General features: G+C 51.1%; 2 protein-coding genes across 5 annotated transcripts in view; both read left to right on the top strand.

The window, feature by feature from the left end:
• The window catches only part of pak4 (p21 protein (Cdc42/Rac)-activated kinase 4), a 30,726-nt gene extending 26,538 nt beyond the window's left edge, over positions 1-4,188 (top strand). For both annotated transcript variants that reach the window (XM_030109164.1, XM_030109165.1), the window contains exons 9-11: positions 481-606; positions 678-812; positions 2,947-4,188. In XM_030109164.1, the coding sequence (XP_029965024.1) occupies positions 481-606; positions 678-812; positions 2,947-3,102 (417 nt within the window). In that variant the 3' untranslated portion in view covers positions 3,103-4,188. The remainder of the gene's footprint in view (positions 1-480; positions 607-677; positions 813-2,946) is intronic.
• A 4,979-nt stretch (positions 4,189-9,167) lies between these two features.
• On the top strand, positions 9,168-17,908 carry LOC115401032 (sushi domain-containing protein 6). Of its 3 annotated transcripts, none has more exons than XM_030109168.1 (5): positions 9,168-9,331; positions 13,675-13,789; positions 15,092-15,295; positions 16,217-16,358; positions 16,427-17,908. In XM_030109168.1, exons 2-5 carry the CDS (start codon positions 13,693-13,695, stop codon positions 16,761-16,763), a joined length of 780 nt encoding a protein of 259 aa, XP_029965028.1. In that variant the 5' UTR covers positions 9,168-9,331; positions 13,675-13,692; the 3' UTR covers positions 16,764-17,908. The 3 variants fall into 3 exon arrangements, with proteins under 3 accessions (XP_029965028.1, XP_029965027.1, XP_029965026.1); XM_030109167.1 differs by having other exon boundaries at positions 9,168-9,336; positions 13,680-13,789; positions 16,430-17,908; XM_030109166.1 differs by having other exon boundaries at positions 9,168-9,336; positions 13,680-13,789.
• Positions 17,909-18,121: the final 213 nt, after the last annotated feature.

Below are 18,121 nucleotides of genomic sequence, written 5' to 3'. Positions count from 1 at the left end.
AGAAGCAGATGCAGCCCAGCCTGCAGCGTTTCTCTGCAGCCGGTGTTTTGTGGTCGTGCAGAAGCTCTCTCAGAAGTGAAGTGGGTCACAGGGAGGCTTCGTAGCACCACTCTGGGGTCGGAGTCCAAGACAGTAGTGCCAAACTGGCTCATTTATGAAGACGACAGAGTGATGTGAACTCAGGGTTTGGTGGCTGAACCGTGACTCCTGGCAGGTTGCTCCTGTTCTGCTTAACACACACCCTGATGGCACCGAGTGGCATCAGAATAGACAGGACTCTACTGGAGATGATGAGCCTGCAAGGCCAGACTGAGGGCAGAATAACACACCGCCGTCTACATCAGAACAGCTCGGCTTCGCTCCACGCTGAAACGCTGCATCTTCATTCTGGAAGATTCATCAGCTGATACAGAGCCCACATGCTTCCTTCCTCTGTGTGTGTGTGTGTGTGTCTGTGTGTGCGCGTGTGCGTGTGCGCAGGTGAAGCTGTCGGACTTCGGTTTCTGCGCTCAGGTGTCCAAAGAGGTGCAGAGGAGGAAGTCCCTGGTGGGCACGCCGTACTGGATGGCGCCGGAGCTCATCTCCAGGCTGCCGTACGGACCGGAGGTACCGGCTCGCTCTCCTCACTTTAACGGCATCGCCGTCTCGTCCCTCACCTGGCGTCTCGTCCCGTCCAGGTGGACATGTGGTCTCTGGGGATCATGGTCATCGAGATGGTGGACGGGGAGCCGCCGTACTTCAACGAGCCGCCGCTCAAAGCCATGAAAATGATCCGCGACAACCTGCCTCCCAAACTGAAGAATCTGCACAAGGTGAGCTGCACCGAGCCCTGACTCCACACCGAGGCCCAGGAGGAGGAGGAAGAGCTGCTCTGAGCACCGTCACCATCAGTCAAATCATCTGCAGCACTTTAGAGAGCAGCTGGGCTGCAGATGCTGAGCAGCTCATCACTGTAACCTCAGCTGTCACCAGTCCAGGAAGAAGAGCAGAGCTTCACACCAATCAGCTGATGACTTGTCAAACCGCAGTGCTTTCACCTCTCTGTGTTTATGCAGTCTCATGTCCAGCACGTCAGTATTTCCAATTTCAGTGTTGTGATAGAGCCTGACAGCCTGCAGACTCCCAGCAGGATCTCAAACAGTTCTGCCACTAATTCAGCCCCAGAGAGAGCACCAGCTCACCAGACTGTGTACATCGCACACACACTCTGGTGAGCTGGAGTCGTGTTCAGCACGTAGCATCTCCGGAGTGTGAGCCGCTCTGTAGCATGTAGCATGTCTGGAGTGTGCGCCGCTCTGGAGCATGTAGCATCTCCGGAGTGTGAGCCGCTCTGTAGCATGTAGCATCTCCGGAGTGTGAGCCGCTCTGGAGCATGTAGCATCTCCGGAGTGTGAGCCGCTCTGTAGCATGTAGCATCTCCGGAGTGTGAGCCGCTCTGTAGCATGTAGCATCTCCGGAGTGTGAGCCGCTCTGTAGCATGTAGCATCTCCGGAGTGTGAGCCGCTCTGTAGCATGTAGCATCTCTGGAGTGTGCGCCGCTCTGTAGCATGTAGCATCTCTGGAGTGTGAGCCGCTCTGTAGCATGTAGCATCTCTGGAGTGTGAGCCGCTCTGTAGCATGTAGCATCTCCGGAGTGTGAGCTGCTCTGTAGCATGTAGCATCTCCGGAGTGTGAGCCGCTCTGTAGCATGTAGCATCTCCGGAGTGTGAGCCGCTCTGTAGCATGTAGCATCTCCGGAGTGTGAGCCGCTCTGTAGCATGTAGCATCTCCGGAGTGTGAGCCGCTCTGTAGCATGTAGCATCTCTGGAGTTTGCGCCGCTCTGTAGCATGTAGCATCTCCGGAGTGTGAGCCGCTCTGTAGCATGTAGCATGTCTGGAGTGTGCGCCGCTCTGGAGCATGTAGCATCTCCGGAGTGTGAGCCGCTCTGTAGCATGTAGCATCTCCGGAGTGTGAGCCGCTCTGGAGCATGTAGCATCTCCGGAGTGTGAGCCGCTCTGTAGCATGTAGCATCTCCGGAGTGTGAGCCGCTCTGTAGCATGTAGCATCTCCGGAGTGTGAGCCGCTCTGTAGCATGTAGCATCTCCGGAGTGTGAGCCGCTCTGTAGCATGTAGCATCTCTGGAGTGTGCGCCGCTCTGTAGCATGTAGCATCTCTGGAGTGTGAGCCGCTCTGTAGCATGTAGCATCTCTGGAGTGTGAGCCGCTCTGTAGCATGTAGCATCTCCGGAGTGTGAGCTGCTCTGTAGCATGTAGCATCTCCGGAGTGTGAGCCGCTCTGTAGCATGTAGCATCTCCGGAGTGTGAGCCGCTCTGTAGCATGTAGCATCTCCGGAGTGTGAGCCGCTCTGTAGCATGTAGCATCTCCGGAGTGTGAGCCGCTCTGTAGCATGTAGCATCTCTGGAGTTTGCGCCGCTCTGTAGCATGTAGCATCTCCGGAGTGTGAGCCGCTCTGTAGCATGTAGCATGTCTGGAGTGTGCGCCGCTCTGGAGCATGTAGCATCTCCGGAGTGTGAGCCGCTCTGTAGCATGTAGCATCTCCGGAGTGTGAGCCGCTCTGGAGCATGTAGCATCTCCGGAGTGTGAGCCGCTCTGTAGCATGTAGCATCTCCGGAGTGTGAGCCGCTCTGTAGCATGTAGCATCTCCGGAGTGTGAGCCGCTCTGTAGCATGTAGCATCTCCGGAGTGTGAGCCGCTCTGTAGCATGTAGCATCTCCGGAGTGTGAGCCGCTCTGTAGCATGTAGCATCTCTGGAGTGTGAGCCGCTCTGTAGCATGTAGCATCTCCGGAGTGTGAGCCGCTCTGTAGCATGTAGCAGGATTGTCCTTTATGCTAATGATCTGAAATTGACTCCGGGGCAACAAAACACATCATGGACTTGAACCCTGCAACGCTGTTGTCATGTTGGATGTGTGGAGTGGGCTAACGGCAGCAACCTCTGTCCTCAGGTCTCCCCTCTGCTCAAAGGCTTCCTGGACAGGATGCTGGTTCGAGACCCGGCCCAGAGGGCCACGGCCGGCGAGCTGCTCACCCACCCCTTCCTCACCAAGGCGGGTCCGCCGTCCTGCATCGTCCCGCTGATGAGGCAGAACCGCATGAGATGAGAGAGCGCCGCCTCCGGGGGAGTGGCAGAATACTCCTGCACGCAGAGGTTCAAAGGTCACAGGCGGAGCCACCGGCCCGGTCTGCAGGAGGATTCTCTGTTCCTGACGCCAGGCACCAAACTGTGGGGGCCAGTCCCAACTGAGAGGCAATAAGGTGTGCGTGTGTGCGTGTGTGCGTGCGTGCGTGCGTGCGTGCGTGCGTGCGTGCGTGCGTGCGTGCGTGCGTGAGCCCCAGCTGCCTGTGGACAGACTCGTCCTCCTTGTAGCTGGTTTTCTGTAACGCTGTAGTTCGCCCTGCGGCCCTGTAGCTCTGTCACTGTTCTCCATGTGGACCATCTGGATCCTCACTCTGACGGGTGTGTGTGTTTGTGAGAACACACACCAGCGGATAATCTGAAGGACTGATTTTTGGCTGTTTTTTTTTTTTTAATCGGACTCTTGGACAATCTGGATATTTTTGTGGTCTTTGTAAAGACTGGTCTCTACGGATCCTTTCTTCCTCACACAGAACTTTACTACTGAGAGAGGACATGTTTGACTCGCAGCCGAGTCCGAGTGACTTTATTTTGTAGCCATAAAACGCTAGTTTCCTGTTGTAAACACTAAGTGAAAGGTAAACACTGGAGTCGTGGTAACGGATTTCTCTTCATTCCTTCTGCTTTTCCTGTGAGTACGATGAGCTTAGAGAGATCTGTCCGCTTGGATGTTTCACCATCTCTACTCTTCCTTTTTAATATTATTATTATTCTAATGTGTCTCCTGGTTGATTTTAGAGTGATTTCTGGTGATTTCTGAAGCACTGTTGATGAGCGATAGAGGCTGCTCTCCCACATGACCACAGCAGATCGTCGACACTAAATCCTTTGAATGGTTTCGTCTTTATGGGACCGTGTGTTCGGAGTGCTGCAGAGATCAGCTGTGAGTGTGTGAGAGAGTGTGTGTGTGTGTGAACCAACATGGAAGTTAGCGTCACGCCGTATCGACCCTCCTTGTTACAAAGCTTGTTTGGAAAAAAAAAAAAAAAAAGGTTTTTCAGACCAAATCTTGTTTTTATGAAAACATGAATTTTATTTTGTACACAAAAGATAATTAAAACACATGAAATTGAACGTCTGCTGTGAACATTTGTAATCTGAGCGTTCTGCTGAACTTTGACCCCCTGGCAGCTTCCCAGGACTAAAATGTTCATGTTGCTGCTCTCTGGCGGAAAGTGGAGCGAAGCTGTGATGAGTCACCGAGTCCTGGCCTGACCCCGTGACCCCGTGACCCCCTGACCCCCGTGACCCCCTGCTGCTCTGCAGCACCTTTAACTTCCTTTTCTCTCCTCAGGTGTTTTCTTTTAATTCACCCATTCATAATAGAATTTATCGTCTTGTTTCCTGATATTTCATTTATTTCACCTCTACATTTTCACTTTATTTGAAAAACACATTTTAAAAATATGAGCTTTTCCTCAAATTTTTTTGGTCTCATTGGATTAAATGTCAGTTTTACTTCTTCTCTTCTCATTTATTTAATTTAATGAGTTCAAACTCCTTTTTTAATTCCATGAATCAATTTTTCAATCAGTTTTAAAAAGTTTTTACTTGTTTTCATGATTGACTCATTTTCATTTCCTTCAAATATTGATTTTTTTAATTGGCTTTTCTCCTGACATTCTGAAATAAAACCATTCCTTTCTTCAGCTGCTTTGTTCATCATTTGATTTATTCTTTGAAACATTTTCCCATTTTATTCCCATAATTATAGCTTCAATAAATTAAAAACCAAACTGTTCTTGATGTTTTGGTTCATTTGAAGGTTTTTTTTCATTAATATATTAATCACATTTAAAATTATAGTTTCATTCTATCAACTGTAAAAACGGAAAAAGAGTGTTTTTCAAAGTTAGAACCTATATTATTGTTTCAGCTCCTCTGTGAAATTGACACCTTTTAATACACAACATCACAATTCCATGCACTGAATTATGTATTTTTAGTTTCTTCTTTTAAGAAAGTGTTTTAACAGCTGACTTTTTTAACATCAAAAATTAAAAAAAAAAAAAAAACACTTTATCCCTGATTTCTTTCAAATGACATGTTCAACTGTTGGCATGAGCCCAGTGATGGTGAGCAGTCCTGCGCCGAGGACTTCCTGTTCGCCGCCTGACGGAAGCTCTGCGTTCAGCAGCAGCTTCTGGGCGGAGCCCGCTGAAGTCCTCACTTCCTGCTCTGGAAATTCACCCCGGCTGTCGTCAGAGCCCGGGCCTGGTTTCATCAGCCAGCCGAACAGCCTGTACCTGAACCCGCCCTGCGCTGAACGTCATGAACCCAGTTCCTGCCGCGGACCGGACCTCAGGGTTTCTTCAGAGCAGAACGTCTCCGCCCAGTTCCAGCTAGAACGCTTCCTGGAAGGGTTTTATTGAGACACGGAAGAATCAGTTCTGTGAAATGTAAAGATAACAGGTCTTATCACCTTTTCACTGTAATTTAACTCTAAACTACAGAGATTCATCAGCTGATACAGAGCCCACATGCTTCCTTCCTCTCTGTGTGTGTGTGTGTGTCTGTCTCTCTCTGTCTCTGTCTCTGTCTCTGTCTGTCTGTCTCTCTCTCTCTCTCTCTCTCTCTCTCTCTCTCTCTCTCTCTCTCTGTGTGTGTCTGTGTGGCACACGGCGTATTTATAGCACTTCCGTCAAAGAGCTCTGCACACAACTCATAACACACACACACACACACACACAGGAGGGCTGTGGTCACGCTGAGTGTGTGTGTGATTGTGTGTGTTTGGAGATCTGATTGCAGAACGTGAGGAAAACATGCTGATGGTTTGTGAGGTCTGACACATGAGGGTGTGTGTCTGCTCAGGTTTTCCCAGCATGCTGTTCTGCGGGTCACTTCAGGGAGAAACACCAAACCAAGCTAGACACTCAGTAGCTCCGCCGCTGCGTGTGCGCGCGTGTGTGTGTGTGTGTGCGTGTGTGTGTGTGGGGTCAGTCAACCGTCTGTAAACGGGGATCTGGGCCATAAGGTCCAAACATGTGGACGCAGAAACAGGACAGACGGGGAAAACAAACACTAACTGGACGAACTGCTTCAGCGCTCACTGTCTCTCTCTCACACACACACACACACACACACACACACACACACACACACACACACACACCTGGCCCCAAGGCCTGTATGAAACCATGAAGCACTGAAACGACTGAACCATGTGAGTCACAGTGAGAGAAAGACCAGACTGGACAGTCTGTCCTCGCTGGACGGGGACGATGCGACGTCTGTTTGTCCGTCTTCTCTCTGCTCTTGTAATTCCATATTTCTATTGTTTTGTGATTGTATCTAAGACAAATTATTTTATTTTCACTGGTTTAATTTAGCCTGTTCAAAGCTGAGTGTAATAACGCTGTAATAACGCTGTAATTCCCCTTGTGGCTACAGCTGTGCGTCGACGGCGTTTCACTTTGACGCTCTAGTTTCAGTTATGTTCTGATGTTTTATTTCTACCTCATTTTGTTTTTGTTTTGGTGTTGCTGAGTGTGTGTGTGCGTGACTTACAAACACACGTCATCCTGTTCTCCTGGATGTAACCCTACAGTAATCATCTACTGTCCATCGCGGTCAGCTGAGTGGGTTAATGACTGATGTCAAACAGGCTGGACACGGTTTACCCAGAGACACTGAGGAGACAACCCAGCTGCACCGGAGACGCTCCAGGTAAAGGGACGGACTGAGACATCCAGACGAGGCCCGGGTACAGACGGGTACAGCACATCTGTTCCTTTATTGCCTCGATACTTCCAGGTGTCACGGGACGTCTGGTGTTCTGGTGCAAAGTTTCAGGCCAGGAGTTAATGAGTGATCAGCTGATCTGAGCACTGCCGCTAATCAGCTGTGACCAAGTGTGGTTGCAAACACAGTGGTTCCACCCACATCTGGGGCTGTGTGTGTGTGTGTGTGTGTGTGTGTGTGTGTGTGTGTGTGTGTGTGTGTGTTCTGAGAACCTAGAGTTACTGACACACCCAAGGTTTGTTCCCACGAAGAGCTGCTTCTTCTTTTTGTATTTACTCTGAAATCTTGACTTATTTCATCCCATAAATTACACTACATTGTTATATGTACATGAAAAACACACAAAGCACGTCTTCCACTTTTCTATTTGTTTCTATATGAAGCACTGAGTGACACATGTTGATGAATGTAACTCTTTACATACATTGTCTTCTTCTTCTAGTTGAATTTACAGTAAGTCTGATAAATCACTGGAAGTCAATGAGATATCCCCAGAAGGGTATGAAAAAATCCTAAAGGGGCTGTATCATGCTCTTTTAGCTAGTCCAAACCCTAGAAATGACATTAACATGGACTTTGACTGACAGCTACTTCAACCAATCAGCGCTTCAAAACAAATACGCTAGCTAGCTTTAGCTCTTTAGCTCTAGCTTCTCTACACACAAAGACACGCGAAAACATTTTTTCCTGTGAGAAACTCACCAAGCGCAGACCCTCCAGACCCTTCAGACCCTCCAGACCCTTCAGACCCTCCAGACCCTTCAGACCCTCCAGACCCTCCAGACCCTCCAGACCCTTCACACCCTCCAGACCCTCCAGACCCTTCAGACCCTTCAGACCCTCCAGACCCTCCAGACCCTCCAGACCCTCCAGACCCTTCAGACCCTCCAGACCCTCCAGACCCTCCAGACCCTTCAGACCCTCCAGACCCTCCAGACCCTCCAGACCCTCCAGACCCTTCAGACCCTCCAGACCCTCCAGACCCTCCAGACCCTCCAGACCCTCCAGACCCTTCAGACCCTCCAGACCCTCCAGACCCTCCAGACCCTCCAGACCCTTCAGACCCTTCAGACCCTCCAGACCCTCCAGACCCTCCAGACCCTTCAGACCCTCCAGACCCTTCAGACCCTCCAGACCCTCCAGACCCTCCAGACCCTCCAGACCCTTCAGACCCTCCAGACCCTCCAGACCCTCCAGACCCTTCAGACCCTCCAGACCCTCCAGACCCTTCAGACCCTCCAGACCCTTCAGACCCTCCAGACCCTCCAGACCCTCCAGACCCTTCAGACCCTTCAGACCCTCCAGACCCTCCAGACCCTCCAGACCCTTCAGACCCTCCAGACCCTCCAGACCCTTCAGACCCTCCAGACCCTCCAGACCCTCCAGACCCTCCAGACCCTCCAGACCCTTCAGACCCTTCAGACCCTTCAGACCCTCCAGACCCTCCAGACCCTCCAGACCCTCCAGACCCTCCAGACTCTTGCTCTTGCTTCACTGTTGCTTTCAGACGATGGTTTAAGTTTATCTCCATAATCAGAGTTAGAAAAAAGCAACAACTGATTACCGAGGGCCTGCGGGAGGGGGGGGGGGGGGCTCAGGGGAGCCATCTTCTCCGTGTGACGTCATCGTGGGAAAACAGAGCGTTTTCACGGTGGGAGGGGCTGCCTCTCTGAGCAGCACAACAAGGAGGAAAGCTCAAACACACAGGCACAAAGGAAAAAACGCTTTGGGGTGTTTTTGGTGAGAACATAACTATATAACAAGGTTAAAAGATACAAAAGTGAATTTTGCATGATACAGCCACTTTAATATAAATGCGAATTTGTGTTTGCGGGACACATGCTTAAGTTCCATGTGAGGCCAAAAGCATCACACAAAGTACTGAAGTCAGACAAGTACTGCAGTGTGAGTACAGGTAGAAGTACTTCTATTTCTGGTGCTTCAGCTTCAAGTCTTTATGCCTGCATCGGTCTTTACTGCCTCCTCTCACAGGTTTTCAGTGTGTATTTGTTTGAAATAACAGTGTAAATACGACACATATATTGTTTTTGTGTCATTTATATTTTTGAGTTTAGAGTAAATGTGCAGTAAATAAATGGAAGTCAACGAAAAGTCCCCACAAAGCCAGAAAAACGGGCGCGTGTGTGTGTTTGTTCGCCCCGCATTCAGGGAGCGTTTCCAGAACGTGACGGAGCCGCGCGGGTGGGCGGTGCTGTGCGGCGGCGGCGGCCAATGGGAGGCGCGGGGCCGCTGCCGGGCCCAGCTGATGGGTGAGTCAGCGGGGAGAGCGCGGAGAGGGGCCACTTGTTGCTGAGCAGGAGCAGCAGAGCGACCGTCAGCTGACCGCGGAGCTCCGGTCCGTGTATCCGCCCTTCCGCCCGCTGTCGCCGGTGAAGCCGCCGCTCCTCCCCCGCTGCAGGGTCCCCGCCGCCGCCGCCTCGGTTTCAGCTCTCAGGTGAGACGGGTTTTCACCTGCCTGGGGGGTAAAGGGGGTAAAGCAGACCGCCGTGCGGGAGCGGCGGGGTGTGTTCACCTGCCGGAGCCGCTCCCCGGCTGGGAGGTGGGGGAATGGAGCGCACCCTCCCGCACCGCGCGCTGTCCGCGGGGGTCTGTGCAGCTGCGGGAGGGGTCCAGCATCCGGAGTCACAGCTGGATCCGCATCTGGATCCGCATCCACATCACCGCTGGTTGTAGATCAGTCAGGTTCCCCACGGTTTCACCACCCGGTGCATGTTAAGGGTGGTGCAGTGGTTCGCACCGTCGCCTCACAGTTCGAGTCCCGGCAGGCTGACCTGTGTGGAGCTTGCATGTTCTACCTTTGCGTCTGTGGGTTTTTATCTGGTTTCCGCCTGCAGGCCAAAAATATGTTTGAACTTAACTGGTGACTCATATGGCTTCATTCAGCCTCCAGGAGACGGACGGTGTGTGTGGTGTGTGTTCAGATGGGCGGTGTGTGTTGTGTGTGTTCAGACGGACAGTGTGTGTTGTGTGTGTTCAGACGGACAGTGTGTGTTGTGTGTGTGCAGTTCAGCATCCACCTTTAATCAAGTCAGAAGGGTAAACATTTGTAAGGTGTGTGAATCTCTTGAAATGTAATGACATGCAGGTTTGTGTGAGAGAATATAGAAGCAGTAGTTTAATAACATGAGCTGTGTGTGTGTGTGTGTGTGTGTGTGTGTGTGTGTGTGTGTGTGTGTGGAGGAGGTTTGGACTGTGAGTCCATGGCTGTTTTCACTCTGGTAATACTGGTCCATGATTAACCTGCTGTAGTCTGTTGGGACCACATGAGGACACGGGAGTGTGTGTGATTGTGTGTGTGTGTGTGATTGTGTGTGTGTGTGTGTGTGTGTGTTCTGGGTCAGGTTACGCTGCATTATGAGGTGAAACAGTTGCAGCACCTCCTCAGTCTGGCCGAACTCTTCTCTCAATCAGTGTGTTGTTCTCAGAAGCAGACTCCGTTCAGCCAGAACATTATGACCGGCTCCTGTCGGCCGGTGACAGTCGGTGAACATTTTGTCCTCACGGCTGGACGTTCGCCGTGGGACAATGGGCACGTGACGATTTGAGCCAGTCTGACTTCACTGAGTCAGAACTCTGCAAACCTGCAGCTCCTGTGGGGTCTTCCTGGTCCTGTGGGGTCTTCCTGGTCCTCTGGGGTCTTCCTGGTCCTCTGGGGTCTTCCTGGTCCTGTGGGGTCTTCCTGGTCCTCTGGGGTCTTCCTGGTCCTGTGGGGTCTTCCTGGTCCTGTGGGGTCTTCCTGGTCCTCTGGGGTCTTCCTGGTCCTCTGGGGTCTTCCTGGTCCTGTGGGGTCTTCCTGGTCCTGTGGGGTCTTCCTGGTCTGTCCTGGTCCTCTGACTGTCTGCTGTTAGCGTGAGGCGAGCAGTGTCACAGGACTGAAGGGCGGCAGGCGTCCTCCTCGACTCCGTTCGCCCCCTGAGCTCTGTCAGGAGCTGCCGTGACTGCGTGACCTTTGCTCTTTGAGCCGAAACTCTCAGGTAAATCCCCGCAGACGGCACCGTCACCCACTACGAGAACAACAGCGAACAGATCAGTCAGCGTGTGGCACTGAAGTATCTCAACACCTGAAGGCTTCAGGTCCTGCTGCTGGTTCCTCCTCCACCACTGCAGCCTGCAGAGGGCTGGAGGTTTTCTCTGGATGAAGACTCGGTAACCTCCACAGTGCGTGTTTACATGGGACTTTTCATTCCTCTATAAACCCAAATAAACATAATTCTGTTCTAAAACAACCATGTAAACACCTGAAGACTTTATTCAGAATTCAATTTCAGTCCAAATAGACCGGTGGGTTTATTCTCCTTTGGAAGCAGAATTATCTTCTTATGAGGTGACTTCATTGTGCTCGTTCTGCGCATGCTCAGTGGTGATGACGCAATTTTCCAACATGGCGGCTCGCAGTCCGCGGTTCCACTCGTATGGAGACGTTTTATTTTTAGAAGAATTGGATGAAATGAAACAGGCAGATCGACGGGCGCTTAACAATGAGGACATTTTCAAAGCTGCAACGTCAAAGTTAATCGAGAAAGAAAGAAGAGAAAAAAGGTGTTTACTTCCGGGAGACGTCAGTATATCACGGTCCAATCAGAACGCTTCACAGAACCCGGCGTGAGACAGGAGTTAAATCCGTCGTTTTTCTCCTGTAAACATGACGCTCATGAATATAATTATGAATTACTGAATTCAGAATAAACCAATTACGAATTAAAAAGACCATGCAACCGCATCCACCACGGAGACGAAAACACCAAACTGCATCCAGAAGAGTCTCTGTCCACCAGGACGTCCTGCAGTTCTCCCTCCAGGCCTGTGGTGGCGCTGCAACACAAACTGTGAATAATGACTACACAGACATTTTGAGAACTTCCCACCAAATAGAGCCACACAACGTGCTCATCATCTGAAACGAGGAAAAAAACAAACATAAAAAAATAAGTGTGTTTATATACTAAACACTCAGGTTACATTTATTTGAATTTTGTTTCAGATATTTAGATTTTTTTTTTCCATGTTTGGTTTTTGTAGAGATAATTTCCTTGGATTTTTCTCTCCTTAAAGGGGCTGTATCATGCTTTTATAGCTCGTCCAAACCCTATTATTGGCATTAACATGGTAATAGTTTATTTTTGGCGCTAAGGGAAAGTCATTTTGTGTTAATTAAAAGATTTTCGGGGACTAATTCTGAAACCTCAGTGGGGGGGGGGGGGGGGGGGAGTTCTACTTTTGTGATGTACTTAGGTTTGAAGAGTTTCAAACGAGCTGTTTTCTACCTGAAGGGAGGGGCTGCTGTAGAGAGCAGCAGACTGAAAGAGATTACTCAGACATGCGTGGATGAAGGCAAATAACCTTTTGGGGGTGGTTTTAAAGGGAAATCAACTTAGTGGCATGCTTAAAACCTTAAAAAAGTGGATTTTGCATGATATAGCTCCTTTAACCATTTGAATTATTTTACCAATTTCCTCTACTTATAGCCACATTTCTTTATGGTGAGAGGAGTTTTAGTGATATTAGTAATTTAAACCCTTTTTGACATTTTTTTTTATTTTTGTTTTTTTAACTGTTCTTCCTTTTCTTTCCACAGTTTTATCTGTTTTTAATAATTCTGGCTATTTTATATTATTATTATTATTATTATTATTATTATTATCATTATTATTATTATTATTATTAATTTTAATCTCTTTAATATTTTAGAATAGTTTTTGAAAATCACTGTGGTATGCACATAAAATAAAAATGAAACCAGAACGAGTTATCTGAGCGCTTCCCTGAGCCTCTGCAGAGGAGCTGCAGGTTGAACTCCCTGGTGGAGGAGCAGGCCGTGCATGCTGCTCACCCCCAGCTGAACTCAGACAGCTGAGAGGAACGCTGCTTCCATGCATCCTCTGCAGCACCGGCCGGGGGAGGAAGGTGTGGGTGGAGATGGGCTGATGGGGAGAGGACGCTGAGGACGGAGGGACGAGCGGATCAGCAGAGGAAGACGAGTGACGCCTTCAGTCTGATCTGTTCAAAGCTCGGCTGCAGAAAGACTTTCTCTTTCTGCAGCCTCAGCTGCGACGATCTTACTGTGTTTTTATGCCTTTTTCCAGCTTGACAAACATTACAGCAAGTTCTAGTATCACAGAGAGCCAGGGTGACTCAGACCCAGGCCTCCCACACACTCTGCGTGTGTGTGCGTGTGTGTGTGTGTGTGTGTGTGTGTGTGTGTGTGTGTGTGTGTGTGTGTGTGACTGGCATCTCCTCCAACATGAAAGCAGTAAACACACACTGCAGCACGCCTACACACTGGTTCTCAGCCGCTGGCACTCAGGCCGAGTCTGTGGCAAAGGTGTGTGTGTGTGTGTGTGTGTGTGTGTGTGTGTGTGTGTGTGTGTGTGTGTGTGTGTGTGTGTGTGTGTGTGGCAGCACACACTCATCTGTGACAGTTTCACTTTGGATCAGCTGAAAGGTGGAAGAGTTTACAGTGAGGTTAGAGCCGTGAAACCTGATGGGAGGAGGAACTGAGGAGCTTCTGATTGGCCGGGTGTGTCGATTCCGAGGCTCCTCCACCATGTGTGTGTATGAGTGTGTGTGTGTGTGTCCATTCGATGTGTGTGAGGAGTGAGGTCCTGAATGACTTTAAAACCACTCCGGCCTCATGGAACACACAGATCTGCAGCAGTGTGTGAGTAACGGGGGAACATCTGCGTCATGCCGGCTCACCAGCGATGCTGTTGGTGTGTGTGTGTGAAGTATGAGGTGTGTGTGTCGTCCTGACCCCTCTCCGTCCCGCCGTGTCCTCAGGACTCCTGGTTTGATGTCGGCCTCGGTCCCGTCTGCCCGGCCGTGTGGACAGTGTGTCAGTCTGGTGTGTGCGCTGCTCCTCGTGGCCTCCTCGCCGCTCCTCGCTGCAGGTACCGTGTTCGATCCCCACAGCTTCCCCCTCTGCATCCTCAACGCACAGCCCCGGACACACACGTCAAGCTCGTTCAGTTCATCTGAAAACCGCGGATGGCTTCTGATGACCGGAAAGAGGAAGAGAACCTTCAGTCAATACACAAAAACGCTTCTGAAGAGGTCAAAGGTCAAATTTCTGCAGGAAAATAGGTAAATGTAGAAGCAAGTGACTCCCAGGAGACAGAACGAGAGGACATGTTGATCCCAGCAGACTGAAGGCAGGTTCTGCAGAGCTGCAGCTGGAAGAACCTGAAGAAGAATAAGATGAGCTGTTAGCCTCCTAGCTAGCTAGCATTGTGCTTTTTATAGTTTTCAATGCTTTTATTGACATGTTGAGATGAAGTGTAGTTTTTGCAGCTGAGTCAATAAAAGTAAATCTCAGTTAAGGCGGGTTTGAAGGTGTTAATTCATATTAATTGAACAGTGACGTCCCGTTGAGTCTGAACTTTACTCTGCAGACCCGTGCTGCCATGCAGACGGACAACCAAACACACTCGGCACAGGATATCTCTGGAACAGGAAGCTACACTCATGAAGTGCGCTGCACTTTCGGTTCTAGTTCTCGTCGGCTTCATGTCTCAGTCTGCATGAAGCTCGATGCATTTAAAGTCAGCGTTCAAATACACAGCTCACAAAAGACTCGGCTCAGTAGATGATGTTTCCATTCATGCTCTGCATTTGATCACTTGATCTGGCCAATCAGACGGGTCCTGAACGCCCTTGATCACATTTTATTTCTTTACATCAACATCATGAAGGAAACACACCTGATGGTAGAAGCAGAGAAATGAGGGATGAATAACGACCGATCTGCTTGGAAAACGCTGCGTTTGTTAAATTCCGAAGCAAATGTGCCCAAAACAAAGAAACTGTGTGCGGTTACAAAACCGCACACTGCAGAGAAGATGCTGAAAGCAGGAGAAGAGCTCGGTGACTCTCTGAGGCCTTCTCTGATTGGTTGATTGCTCACAGGAGGACACAGTCCAGGAGAATCCACACAGAAACAGTCAGGATTTACCGAACATGCATGATTTACATACATTGCTTAGAAGAGGTGCTAGTTGGTGTTGATGACGGAAGGGGAGGGCCAGCAGGCGCTGGAGGGAAACTACAGGCCACACTTTTCCTTTTCTTTTTTACAGCTTATACACTTGTAATGTGGTTTTTGCGTCCAGGCTCCACGTTAGATCTGTGTTTATGACGGTGGATTGGGTACTTATGTCTCCTCTGTGTGTGTGTGTGTGTGTGTGTGTCTGCAGGCAGGCTGGTGAACTGCACTCACCCCCTGGTGCCTGAACATGGTGGTTTCCGCTGCGATCCGTCTCCGTGCCGAGGCTTCCACCACAAGAGCTCCATCCGGTTCTTCTGCGAGCCCGGGTACCGCGTCAGCAGCCGGGCGCCGGTGTCCAGCTGCCGCCACGGCCGCTGGCAGCCCCCCATCCCGGCCTGCATCCCCGTCAAAGGTGACAGAGCGGACCGGGCCGGCTCTCCTCCACCCGGAGCTGCATTCTGAGGCGCTGGCCTGCAGAGGGAGGGCAGCGCGTCTCTGGAACGGCGGCCCTCTGCAGTCCAGGGCCTGTCGTTTAGTCTGAACTCTGCTGATTGTGAGGAGAAAGCAGGTTTCTGCAGAATGCTGTCTCTTCACAGCGCTTCTGAGTGAGCCACCAGGTGGTCCAGGGCTGTCAGCCTCTTTGGTTTAAAAAGAGAACTGAAAATGGGATTGAGAGATATGCAGTGAGTTTGAAGTTGAGCTGAGTTGACTTTATGTTTGTTGACTTGTGGAAGTTTCTCACTTCACACCCTGGAGGAAGCGTTCGCAGCAGCAGGGCCGATCTTGCCGTTATTTGACCTACTTTGTCACATCAGCGCTGCTGCTCTGCAGCTTCAGCTTCCTCACACCGGTTCCAACTTCCTCTGTCGCCGTTCACGCAATCGCTCTCGGCAGGAAGTCACCGTGGAGAAAGAGGAAGTGGCGACGGCGCCATAATAACCATCAAACGCTTCCTGCGTCTGACGCTGGCGGAAAGCGGCGGACGCGTCGTCACGGCAGCAATCGCCCACTCTCCTGACCGAAAACACAGAAGATCAAGTCTTTCTGTTCAGCCTTTCTACCCAGAATGCCCTGCTTTCCCAGCAGCAATGGGTTTAGACTGGAGACTCCACGTCTCAGAAACAGAGTTTGTCTTGATTTTTATGAGCCACAGTTTCTCTGTCGAGACTCTTTGACCGTATTGAAAATAAAAAGCCGATAATGACGTCGATGCGTCGTGTCCGCGTGTCGCTCGGGCCCGGAGGTCAAACCCTCAACGTCCACCTTCCATCTGTGATTTTAATTTTTGCATGATGATAATTGGAGTGTTAACGGTTCCTCTGCTCCTCTGAAGGCCCCAACGTGAAGTCTGAGGACCGGGCGTACGACTCCATGCCCAGCATGGCCACCACGGCGGTGGGCGTGTCCATCTTCCTGCTCACCACCACGGCCTGCCTGGTGGTCAAGTCCCGCCTCTACCCCTGTCAGTCGCACAGGTAAGGAGGACGCCTCCGCCTGCGCCTGCGCCCCCTGCTGTGTGGTGACCGTCTCTCCGTCCAATCAGCAGCCGCCGCTCTTCGGACCAGCTGGACCTGATGGTGGACGGGCTCCCCATCTCCCTGCCGTCCTACGAGGAGGCGGTGTACGGCAGCTGGGGGCAGCGCCTCCCGCCCTGCTCCTCCCCGGGTCCCACGCAGCTCCTGTTGGCCCAGGAGGCCGCGGGCCGCCGCCACCAGCAGCCGGCGCCGGGCGGCCAGCCGGACGGCGGCGGCCGGCCCCCGCCGTCCGGACAGAGCCCCGACCATCCCCCGCCCCCCTATGAGGAGCTGCCGCCGCCCCACCGCAGGGACCGGGCGGGCGAGGTGTGCGCTCGGCCGCCGCACGGCGACAAGGACTCCTGATGCCCGGGCGGCGGGGTTCGAACCCGACGACACACCTGCTCAGGCCGAGCTCTCATCAGCTGATCTGAACGGACCGACACTGCTGCACTTTACCAAACGGACGCTGCTGCCAGCATCGGCACGGCCAGGGTCATGGGGTCAGGGTCAGGGTCAGGGTTTAGGGTCAGGGTCAGGGTCAGGGTTTAGGGTCAGGGTCAGGGTCAGGGTTTAGGGTCAGGGTGGCTGTTTGAGCACTGAAGGACTTCAGAGGAATCATGATTGTACAGAGTATTGTGAATGTTTGTGACAGTTTCCATGTGTGGAGTGATCGACACTCGACCCGAGGCTCCGGCCGCCAGCAGTCACAGGGTACAAGTGCCTCTGTGAGAGTGTGTGTGTGTGTGTGTGTGTGTGTGTGTGTGCGTGTGTGCGTGCGTGCGTGTGTGTGTGTGCGCGCGCTCCCCCTCAGTGACAGGCTGACTGTGTTTCAGGGGAACTGAGGCGCCAGCAGCGTTTCCAGGTTGGAAACGTAGAATTTCAGATCCACAGAAACGAGAAAACAAGCCTCATCTGGATCAGTGTGACATCGTCCAGGCCCCCGGGCCCAACAGGTCCGAACGGGTCCGAACGGGTCCGAACGGGTCCGAACGGGTCCAAACGGGTCCGAACGGGTCCAAACGGATCCAAACGGGTTCGAACGAGGCCGTCCTCGGCCAGACATACCAGTCCAACACAAGCAGTCATCTTGATGAGTTTTGTGCACCTGACAGCAGAACCGAAACCCTGGCGGTGCTGCTGGGGTCAGAGGTCAGAGGTCGTTCCTCGTCGCATTAGAGTAAGCGGTGTTTTCACTTTGCAGCAGCATTGAGACTTTGAGAAAATGCTTGAAACCAAACAGAGTGTAAACAGTGTGTCATCCAGTGCGTGAAGTATTTATTATTCAGTTGAACAGCGATCAGAATGAATTTTTTGTGGAAATGTTGATTTGGGTCGCCGTGCGTCCTGCAGAGCGGCCGCCGCCTTCGATGACCTTGAATGTACCGAGTTTTATTTAGTGGCTTCAGACCTGGAATCTTTTATGAAGTGTCACATTTACCAGATGATTATTTGTATCTTGTATTATTGCACAGAATTATATGATGAATAAATGTTTTTTTTTTGTTTGACCTGCTTGGTTTTGGGATTTATTTTACTCAGTATTAATCAGATTTTGTGGAATTAGAGGAAAATGTTGGTGTCGACAGGAGGAAGGGAAACTGGCTGGATCAGTGTTTACCATCTGAGTAATGTAACTAGACGTCAGGAGGAACACGGTGTCGGTAATTAAAGCTGAACCAGGGACTGTAAAAGAACACAGCGCTGGATATTCTGCATGGGAC

This window comes from Salarias fasciatus, chromosome 14 (genome assembly GCF_902148845.1).
Source record: "Salarias fasciatus chromosome 14, fSalaFa1.1, whole genome shotgun sequence".
In the NCBI taxonomy this organism is placed as follows: domain Eukaryota; kingdom Metazoa; phylum Chordata; class Actinopteri; order Blenniiformes; family Blenniidae; genus Salarias; species Salarias fasciatus.
The sequence above is the reverse complement of the archived record's forward strand: the minus strand, read 5'-3'. Positions and strand labels throughout refer to the sequence as shown.